Source organism: Scleropages formosus, chromosome 10 (genome assembly GCF_900964775.1).
Source record: "Scleropages formosus chromosome 10, fSclFor1.1, whole genome shotgun sequence".
In the NCBI taxonomy this organism is placed as follows: Eukaryota; Metazoa; Chordata; class Actinopteri; order Osteoglossiformes; family Osteoglossidae; genus Scleropages; species Scleropages formosus.
Genome location: NC_041815.1, coordinates 16,443,549 through 16,454,719, shown reverse-complemented (window position 1 = coordinate 16,454,719; position 11,171 = coordinate 16,443,549). Strand labels below are relative to the sequence as shown.

At 42.6% G+C, this 11,171-nt stretch overlaps 1 protein-coding gene across 1 annotated transcript; it reads right to left on the bottom strand.

The window, feature by feature from the left end:
• Positions 1–217: 217 nt before the first annotated feature.
• On the bottom strand, positions 218–10,962 carry LOC108928684 (ATP-binding cassette sub-family G member 4-like). The gene is made up of 15 exons (XM_018742736.2): positions 10,918–10,962; positions 9,438–9,672; positions 5,201–5,318; positions 4,849–4,981; positions 4,423–4,473; positions 3,838–3,983; positions 3,570–3,693; positions 3,320–3,434; positions 2,880–3,025; positions 2,259–2,357; positions 1,954–2,122; positions 1,701–1,801; positions 1,325–1,483; positions 950–1,068; positions 218–800 (listed from the first exon to the last, which is right to left on the bottom strand). Exons 2-15 carry the CDS (start codon positions 9,661–9,663, stop codon positions 575–577), a joined length of 1,932 nt encoding a protein of 643 aa, XP_018598252.1. The 5' UTR covers positions 9,664–9,672; positions 10,918–10,962; the 3' UTR covers positions 218–574.
• Between the last annotated feature and the right edge of the window lie 209 nt (positions 10,963–11,171).

The following is an 11,171-nucleotide window of genomic DNA, read 5'->3' as shown; positions in this document are numbered from 1 at the left end:
TTCGTCATTTGTAGTAAATGAACACTGACTTGAATTAAACAGCAAAAATAAGAGCCATTGTTATTTAAGACAAAAGTCTCTCCTGAGGAAAAAAGACAATTTATTGAACATATTTTCAGATTTAATGGTCTACACTAAAGAGACCATTAAACTAACCATTAAACCTCTCAAAAGCTTTTCTCTAGCTATTCTCAGTTTCCAAAAATTGACTGCTTTTTCTTTCTCATTTTGAGATGAATGCATGGACTTTTCCGTTTGCAAAGCTAACAGCTTTCAAAGACTGTTGTGAAACTGTTCCATGTCCAGGTTGGTTTCATGGTTTTCCCTCTGGAGTCCTCTGCATTAGTGTCATCCAAAGAATGGTTGGCCACACCAAAGAAAATGGCAGTGTGGGAGGGAATGGCCTATATTCCCACCTGCAGAGACCTTATCGCTGCGTCATGATCCGTACAAGGAACACAACCCCAGATATGGTATATCTCCATTTGCATTTCCTTCACTGTTTGGATTCCAAGTTTGAAAGAGGTACTCTGTTTTTGTGTGCCTTTTGATCTGTGGATGTGTAAGGAAGAGCCTATCGCTCAGACTTGACCTTGTAGCGTAGTACCAGGTAGGTGGTCAGCCGTAGTACTAGGAAGAAGACACCGAGTACCATAAAGTCCACGTAGAGTTTGGCATCCTCCACGTCCAGGAGCTGTAGAACTTCCTCTGGCTTCTGGAATTTGCATACCCTCCCTGGACACTCCAGCTCAGAGCGATTCATTCCATAAATGGCCAAGATCACCCCCTCAAAACCATATCTGCAGATAGTGGAGTAAAGCACGAGGAACTGAACATATGGCCAGTAGTCTGGAAACACTTTATTGTATCTTGCTACTCTTATAGCTAAGTAGAAGTTTAAAATAGTAGGATAGGAATGTCTGGATAAAGCCCTGCTGTTAGAACCCACCTGACGTAAGACACATAGGAGCTCCACTGCAGATACTTGGGGATGGTGTCAAAGTTTACAAAGAAGCCAGAGAAGAGGAGAACAGGAATGGCGGTCACAGGGCCCACGAAGGTGGCAACCTACAGATGGATTCACACGCAAACATGAATCATTCTTTCAGAACATGTTGATTTAAAAATAACAATAAGGAAGAGTAAAATTTGCACTTGTCTTTTCTTAAAAAGATGTAAGAGAAAACATGTGGCGGCAGACTGACATACTGCTAGCAGTTTCTGCAGGTAGAAAAAGAACAGAAAGTGAGTGGAACAGGCTTTTTGTCATTGCCTTGTGCAACTTAACCTGAACTACTTGTCTAAATTATTTCACAATAGGCACCTGAAGAGAGGTAGAGGCGGCCCCGATCAGGAGGCCCAGAGACTGGGCCACGAGGGCCGTGGAGGTGGCGAGGGCCATAAAGAGCATGTAGCGCCCTGCCTCCGGGGGTTGTTCTGTCATCCAGTACACAATGCTGCAGTACATGATGGGGCAAATCACCTGAGGTGGCAGAATAGAGAACTGTCTCAGTGCACGACACATACACAATGCAGTGACATACTGTCATTCCAAGTAAGGTATCCCTTGACTTGCTTCAAAGATAAAGAATTCCAAAGCCAACGAATAACAGCCAGAGGTGACAATGAGTTAAAATTGAGTTGATTTCTTTTATGTACATCCCTTTAATGCTTTCACAGAAGCCCAGATTACTACTCACTTGGAATGGAATGTCAGCCATGGTCTTGGCCAGGTAGTAGGCTTTCAGGCTGTACCAGTAGTTTAAATGTTCCCTTAGAAACACAGACATCTCCAGAGGAACTGTAGAACATGAAGTAAAAAATAAGAATAAACACTCAATGGCCCATGCTCTTACATCCTTCATTAAACTCCCTGCCTTTTTAATCTGACACCTCTCCCTCTTTCCTCTCGCACCATGCCCCCCTACTGAGTCTTGTTTTCCAGCTGCGTACAGGTGAGCACGGTGGGCATCAGTGCGCCGAACATGAGGAAGAGCATGGAGAAGAAGAGGAACCCGGTGTTGTTGAAGACTCTACTGGCGTCATTGCCGATGTTGAGGTAGAGCAGGCCAATCAGCACCCCGATACAGATATGTGACATCAGTCTCAAGTGTGTCAGCACCTGGGTTGGATGGGGTAGAGACAAAGATTTAAAAAATACCAAAACATTTCTTTTCTTTCAGAACATGTTATTGTATTATTTAAAAGGTTTGCAAAGACACTACTGCATTTATGCCAGAGGTTTGGCACACACGCACCGTGTCCCTGCACGTGGTGATCAGGGTTCGTCTGAAGAGAATGGAGAACTGGGTCAGAGTGCTTGTTGCAAACGTGTGGCTTTCAGTGTGACCCGGTTCCTGTGTAGATAGGAAACAGAACAGACACGGGCAGATACCATGCTGATACAGATGAAAACTAAACAAACTAGTGGTAGTGTGTATGTGTTTGAATGCAAACACAGGTGGGCTCCCCATACTATGCTTTCTTTCATTCTGAGGTTTTTCAGTAATATTGTAATGTTGTGATCAGGAAATCATACAGATGTAACACCTTCCAGTGGAAAAGCTTATTTGGCCTGCCCCATTATGAAAGTAAAATTTTTGTCTGTTGAGTAACCTACATCGGCCACATGGTAAAACACACAGTCATTGTAACAATGGACATGGAAATTGTATTAATAGAACTTTTAGAGAGCTGTGAAAAAAAACACATCTGTGCACGCACGTGGAGATCCAAACCTTGTTAAATTCTTTAAATTTTCAGTAAATGTATAGAACTGTAATGATTTCTGTAATAAAACAAAAGATTCATTACCATCATGGAGATTTAACTTTCCATAGTTCTGTATTAGCAATATCAAACCTTATGGTGTGACTCACGGTTTGATGCTGTGGTTGACTGGGATGTTCAGTGTCATTCCTCTCTCCGGGATTCTTCTTTTCCTCAACAGTACACATGCCCCCCTGGACAGCCTCATACAGAATAGGGTTCAGATCTCCATACTCCCCTGATGCTACCTCAATGACTGAACAAGAGTGTGACATGTGCACAAATGATTTTTTTATACCGGCTGTTTACAGGGTAAACTCAAGGTAATCTGAAATTGCTCAACTGTGTTACACCAGGAGTGGGATTTGATGCAAGAATAATCAGATTACAAGATTACAAGTTGACAGCTGTAACTACTGCATGCTCTGTTGCCCCAATTTATTACTATCAATTTATATTGATATACAGTCCACTATACTACTTGCTGTACTGCTGTGGTAAATTATGGCCATTGTGATTCAGTACGGGCTCTAGGTCCCAGTGCACTTACTGAAGTCTGCAGGGTTGTGGTATGTGGGGCAGTGGAGTCCCAGGTTCCTCAGGTAGGGGATGAGGGAAGGAACAGTCCCCTTGTAGATACACTGTCCCTGGCTCAAGATGTACAGCTGGAATTTGACAGCACAACCATTACTTGGGTTGCTTGAAGATAGTCGAGGGCCCTTAACAGGATTGTAACTTGCAGCCTTTGTGGCACAAGGTCAGTGTTCTAAGCCGAAAGTAACTTACTGTCCAATTCATACCTTGTCAAAGAGCTCAAAGAGCTTGGCGCTTGGCTGGTGGACAGTACAAATAATGGTGCGACCACCCTGGGCCAGGGACTTCATCAAGGAGACCACCTGGAAACAGGAGACGCTGTCCAGACCACTGTCACGTTCCAGGAGAACAGAAGGACAGAGACACAGCCCATGTAAGACTTCACATCTTACATGTTAAGAAATGGCATTCCTTATCACCAAGGGTTCACACAAAAGATGGGTAATGGGGGTGATTGACTTGGCTGAGCTATACCTGGTGGGCTCGTCGAAGAACATGACAGGTGGGTTGTTGACCAGCTCCAGGGCGATGGCCAGGCGTTTGCACTGCCCCCCCGACAGAGAGATGGTGGGTGTGTGGGAAGACTCCTGAAGTCCCAGAGCTGTGAGAATCTCGTTCACCTGTCAGATACATACACAGAAAATACAAACACACAGACAGCATAGAGGCACACGGACAGACAGAAAAAGACAAGAAATACAGTGAGTGGGGCCTGGTCTAACAGCGATGTCAAACTCAGTCCACACAGAGACAGAGTGTATACTTTTACTCCATCTTGTACAATTTATTGAATTATTAGCATAATCACATGTTGTGAAATGTGAAATTTTCCTTCATAATTTATTAGGAAAACTTCAAGGGTCCCTCTATGAATATTTTGAGAAGTATATAAAAGCAGTCAAACAATGTAGAGTAGACTAATTTGAGCAAGAGTGATTTTAAAAAGCACCATATGAATCTCTGTGAATCGCTCTGAATATGCAAGGCCCAGTCGAGCTGCGTGCAAGTGACCACTTTTTGTTTCGCATTTCCATTCAGATCACAGAGGCATCTGCTCACCAGCTCCTTCTTCACTTCCAGGTTTTCACTGAGCTTCAGGTTGGCAGACACCTGAAGAAAGTCAAATTACACAGTCACCAGTCCCCCGATTCTCTAACATGAAAATATTTCATTTTTAATTATTTCGTTTTATTATCTTTCTTTCTATTATTTATCCTTATTTAATTTCATAATTATTTATTCGCAATGAATTGTATTAATTTATTTTGTGTTACGTAAAATACCGGCAAATAAATGTGCATTCAAGGGCTTACTTTTGCCTTTTGAGAAAATGAATAATGAACAAGAAGACACATAGTTGAATAGAGGTTTCGGTCGCCAAATAACCTAACATTGTAATGCATGTACTAAACAGCAGAGGGCATTGAATTCCGCGCTCTCTTACTGCTCGTACTCGTATGCAATGGGAACCGATGTTAACCTCACCATCATGGCCTCCCGTACAGTCAGGTGCGGCAAGAGCATGTCGTCCTGCATGATGTAGCAGGACATCTTTCGGAAGGTCCGGAGGTCCCGGGACTTGCCATTCACCAGAATCTTCCCCTTCATTCCTGTCTCCCTGAAAGAGAAGCTCCCTGGGTTACCACCTCCCTACCACTATATCATTAATCCATACTAAATATTTATCAAGAAGAAATAGCAGCTGCCCATAGTGCCAGGTCCACTCATTGTACAGTGGCAACCCGGCATCTTGCTCAAACGTACTGCACTAAGGCCCCATCAACTCAGTATTCCACGATTCACATTCTATCAGTTGTAGTACACAGAAACCACTTACCTGTAGCCTGCCAGGATGTTCATCAGGGTGGACTTGCCGGCCCCTGAGGGCCCCATGATCCCAACCAGCTCCTGGCTGCAAAATTTGCCAGAGAGACACTTGAGCAATGCTTTGTAACCTGAGGAGGGAGGAAGGAATCCATAAGCAAACATTAGCTTGCAGAAGTAGGTTAGGGTATCAGTTAGGGTCCTTTCATGTTCAAATCTGCCTCTTGCCACAATACACACACACACACTGGCTGAAACCGCCTGTCTCGAGCAGGGTCGCGGTGAACCCAAGCCTAACCCAGCAACACAGGGCATAAGGCTGGAGGGGTAGGAGACACACACAGGACAGGATGCCAGTCCGTCGCAAGGCACCCCAAGCGGGACTCGAATCCCAGACCCGACAAAGAGCAGGACCTGGTCAAACCCGCTACACCACCACGCCCCCCTTCTTGCTGCAATACTCTTGAGCAATTTTTAGAAAACTTGGCACATACAATACCTCATACACAAAATACACATAAAGCAACGAGAAGCAGACCAGATTGAATGTTTTTAAGAGAGATGCGTTAATTATCTGAATGAATAAATACACCAAAAAAAACATCATATTCTCCACTTCTACAAAGCCATATTATGAACGCTCTTGGGTCTAGGCTGAATACGTATCTGTGAAGGCATGCTCCTGTACAATTCCTCAATCACATTACCAAACATTCGCTGGTTTCCACAACCAGCTTATGTCCATACTGTATTGTTGAATTGGACTCCGGGACCCAATGCGTTAAGGACAGACACAGAGAGATCAATCTAAAGAAGAGAATGCAGCCTACAAAATCCCAAGAGCTCAAATGAATCTAATAATGAAACACATAGAACACATAACAATAGCAGCATGTCTACTACCTGCTCCTACACACCCTTTTAGACTGATTGTAACATTAGGCTGACTGTTCACCATTAAGTAGTGGTATTAAATCCACTCAGGGACTAGAGCAACATACTGCACAATGATCATCTTTCCTGCAGAGGACAATTCTGTTGTGAGCCAGGGGACAGAGATGCTCACCAACTGGCCTAGTTCTCTCTGGTCATAGTTTCTTGACTGCCCAACGAGAGGTTCCAATGGTTGATATTCAACTGTAGAGCACTACACCCACCCCCAACAACAGCATGACACACCACCTCTGTGGGTAATACCGCTGCTCACAATCCCCGAGTGAACATCTGGGCCACTATTCCAAATCTCCATAGTGCTGAGTGTGATGACTCCCCAACCATCAGGATAATGCTTGTGAACATTGGCTGAATGTCACAGAACAAAGCACACCTATCACATGCAGTGCATTAGGACATGCTAATCACAAGTAGAATGTTTCATGCTTTCTGTTCTTTTTTTTTGAGAAAATAAGACTGTTTGATGGACTATAAAGAGAGACTTACAATGCAAGTTACTGATTTTGTCCATGACTGAAAAAATGCAGCTGGATTTAGCTCCCCTAACTCCTCATGCAGGAAACCCCCCTTGTGAATCACCATCGTCCTTAGCAGGCTGCTTTAGTCCCCTCATGTGACTCTTGCCAGCAAAGGGACTTCGCAGGATTAGAGCTCCATGTGATCAGCATGAGGGGGGACAAAAGCTTAAAACAGGGGCCCTAACTGCTTCCCTCCAACCTGTTCAGCTGCAGGCATTAGCAAAGGCTCAGCCCGACCCCCCCCTTTTCTCATCACAGATAACCTGATGCAACCAGACCTGACTCAACTTGGCACCAACAGCCGTTCACACAGCAAACCAAGGTGCAGCAGAACATGTGACACAAATGCAGGGCATTTCAGAATTTCCTCCTTAAAAAACATTTAACCTTTCTCTGACTTCAGTTTCTTTGTGCTAAGTACTCCTGTGACCTAAGTTTTCGTGCAGATCAGATCATTAAATCTGGCTTTCTAGAGATATAATCATTTAGTATATATACACTTACTTTTGTTTTATTTTTCTGTATTTCATGTATCACAAAATTAATTAATTTATGTACAATTCACGATATAGAAAAATGTATTTCACAACAGACAATGAGCTTTAGATGCAGAGATGAAATTACAGAAATACAGTTTGTGTGATAGTGCCCTTTTTGGCTGGCACATGCTACTCAGGTAGCTGCTATATAAAATAGATATTACTATTATAGTACTATACTACATAATATATAACTAATATACTATATTAGTTATATAGTATAATATACATATAACATAGATGTATAACATATAACATATGGCTATTAATTACCAGTGCACTGCTTATCAGTTTCTCCACACTTGGAGTCAAACCTAACAAGCCACAAGGACATAATATATGAAATTATACCAAATCAGACATGATTACTGCACAGAAGAGGTGCATAAATCAGCAGTAGATCAGATGTGAATAGTGAAGCACCAGACAGAAAAGGACACACCTCTCGCAATGATATCTTTGAACAGAGACTATAACTGGAGAGCCAAATTTAAGAGCTCTTAAATTTGGTTCTGTGCTGTAACTGACATTAGTATGGAGTAGGATTTCACGCTAGCCAACCTGCTACACTGCTGGAATTTCTCACACCAAGCAAAATTTAACCAACTTGCACACTGAGGAGCTCTGGTGTCTGAATAAGGAACATGCAAAAATGGTAATACTTGCCATATTGTAATAGTCTCTTTTATGTTTACTTTATTCTAGTGCTTGAAAATGCCAAAGAAAATCATTAAGGGCAGCACTGCAGTCCCACGTCTTCCCGGCACTATGTAAAAACAAGCGATCATTATCAATAAATGCCTGTCTAATGCAGGGTTATTGCAGTCTCAAAGCACTGGGCACAAATCACAGAACACCTGGCACAAGATGTCAGTTTACTGCAGGGCATTCACACACACTCTATCACTCACACACTGAAAACCTGCAATTTAGTGTCACCAACCCATCTAAAACACATCTTTAGACTGCTTTTTTAGGAATGCTGTCATCAAAGTCCTGAACTGTGCGCAGTTGGGTGTTTGGCCTTTCCGCACGAAGCCTCCTGCAACACACACACACACATACACACAGAGTCTGAAAGCGCTTGTCCCGAGTGGTCACGGCGAACCAGAGCCTAACCCGGCAACACAGGGTGCAAAGCTGGAGGGGGAGAGGACACACCCAAAACGGGATGCCGGTCCACCGCAAGGCACCCCAAGCAGGACTCCTGCAAACATCCTTGAATTCATCTAGGAGTTTGTATACTTTCAGTTATATGGAAAATGTGATTGTCATGTGGAAACATGCTGAGTTCTGTCAGCAGTAATAGGAGAATACAAGATGTAACCTTACTGATTTGTCTAATGCCACCATTTTTGTTGGCGCATAGACAGTGGTACTGGGCACATTGACTGCGTTCTGAGAATTGTGTCTGCATCTGCATCTCTTCATCTGTTGGTGAAATGCACTTTCATTTACTTTGAGTTGTATGTAGTTTTGGAGAAAAACATCTGCTAAATGAATACATGTAAATTTGAGGTGCAAGGCTAAGTAGGGTACGAGACAGGATACGAGTCCATTGCATGGTAGCCACACACACACAGTCGGGCACATATTCTGAAACTACAGACAATTTAGAGTCATCAATGAAGCTGGAATGCATGTCTTTGTGAGAGGAATGCATGACTGTGAGAGGAAACAGGAGCACTTAGAGGAAACCCATGAAAGCACTGGGAGAACATAGAAACACTCAAACACCCAAACAACCCCGATGGTGTAAAGCAGCGACACTAACTGCTGTGCCAATACTGTGTACTCTGTTGCATAAAATTAGCTTATATTCCTTGGTTTACAACAGCAGTCAAAATTTTGAGTACGCTTACGAAGGGATAGTTTATTTTTAATGAGTCAGTTGGTTGACAATTCCGATCGGGAACTCAGCTGACATGTCTACTCAGCTCTCCTTGAACAATTCTTAGAGTTATAGGGTACTTGTGGGTTGCTGTCACTCTTTTGTCCAGTAAGTGCTATAAAAGCATTGCCCAGGTTATCCAATTTTGCTCAGATTTTTGGAGGTACTATGTATACAACCAGATCCATCACCATATTTTTTATCAGCACCTGGCAATATGAGTTACAGACACCCTTTGGGTTTCTTCTAAAATAATTTCATCCAGGTGTAGCAAAAAGAATAAAAAGGGACTCATTCATACCATATTGCTTTCTTCTGGTATAAGGGAACTACCAGGAACTGTCTTACCTTTCTTCCTCCACCATGGCCCCTCACGAATGGTGTAAGACAGGTCTCTGAACTCCACATCAACTGCAGAACGCTTTGGAAGATGAGAGAAGCGTTGAGCTTCTGAGATGTGGTTCTCAACCTTCTTCAGATGTATTAGTAAAGCTGCCTCTTGAGCAGCCCCTTTGCAGATGGTCTCCTCCATAGGAATGTTGACAGACCCAGGATCCTGGGCCCTCTCAGCCATACCAAAGTACTGAAATAGGGGAGAGTGCTTATAAATGTTGCCTTTGTTTTAAATTGCATTCACTGTCATTCTTGATCACACATATAAAATGTTTGTAGTGCATTAAAAGTATTATAGAGGAATTCACCAAGGTACATGTTGTGAACCTGAAAAAGTTTTTTATCTGAAGACTTTGTCGATGCTTTGTTGCATATACAGTATTTTTCATTTTAACAGTCAAGATGCCAACACCGTATCCAAATGAAGCCATGAAAAATTTAATAAAGACCTGAGTATAACGATGTTGCAGTCACTCAGAAACATCCTCTTCCTCAGGTCAGACTCCATTTTACAAAACACAACTATACTGCAGCAACTAACCTAGTGCCAATATTACAGGTTTCAAAAGATAGTTCTTTCAGAAAAAACTAATAAAAATATAATTTTGGTGCTGACAAGAAACGACCATGTAGCTTGACAGATTTGTGTCCCACATCTGCATGTCAGTGTTTTGGCACATTCATTCATATGAATGGAATCACTTTAGTCACTCATTCATTCATTTATCTTAATCAGACCAGTGTTTAATAAAGGAGGTAAGAGACGCATCTGTCTTGCTCTATTTTCACTATCCTGACACAGTACTTAAGTTCATTCTGAAAAATGTGTCCCGTTAAAGAGAGGAAACAGACTAATACAGTCTACAATACAATAACAGAATGGTTCCATATGGCATTTAAACCTTTAAGTTAAAGGTTTAAACCAGCTGTTATGTCCAAATTCACTGTTTCATAACACTCGATCCAATTTACAAGTTTTACCAATTCATTTTATTAGACTAAATGTGTGTGTGTGTGTGTGTGCATTTATTTTCAGAGGTCAATCACCGATGTTGAACGGTGCACGACGCTTTTTGAATTAAGTACGTACACCACCGAATTTTATCTCGATATTAAATTTATTTTAAAAGTACGTTATTCCCGTCCTGGAATGCAGGCACTAAAACGGTTATCTGCTGCCAGCAGAAGTGTTAAATTCTTAAACCTGCACCTAGTCTTGGACTAGTTACCAAAGATAAAAGTCTCTTAGGATAAATGAATGATAAAGCGGAAATGTAATTGCCTAAAATCAAATTGTCCTGATGAACGCGTGCTGTGTGTGCAGAATTATAATAATCCACATAAATAAAAGGTTTGCTGTGTGCGCATTGCGCAAGAGAAAGACTGTGGTATCGAAACGTTGGTGTGTGTTCTGTTAGACGCGCGAACTACTTACTAAAAACAGCAGATGATGTTGCTTGTTAAAAATTCCTTTACCCAAAACTGTCACTCGTGCAACATGATCAGAAAGGCTGCAGGGATGCTGCGCTTTCAGCATCAGTATCCGGGTAATGCGGAGCGGAGCAGACAGGAGCGGAGCGGAGCGGAGCGGAGCAGCTCAGCCCAGTCCAGTGCAGCCTAGTCCAGTCCAGTCCAGTCCAGTGTAGTCCAGTCCAGGGGAGCTGTCGGAGCGCCGCTCTGCTCTTCGCT

What these genes read in the sequence shown, in the direction of transcription:
- LOC108928684 (XM_018742736.2), bottom strand. Translation starts at nt 9,663, where the DNA reads ATGGCTGAGAGGGCCCAGGATCCTGGGTCTGTCAACATTCCTATGGAG. An exon ending in TCTTTGAGCTCTTTGACAAG is followed by an intron (nt 3,435 to 3,569) that starts GTATGAATTGGA and finishes GTCAAATTCCAG; the next exon opens with CTGTACATCTTGAGCCAGGG. An exon ending in GATGCCCACCGTGCTCACCT is followed by an intron (nt 1,802 to 1,953) that starts GTACGCAGCTGG and finishes CATGTTCTACAG; the next exon opens with TTCCTCTGGAGATGTCTGTG.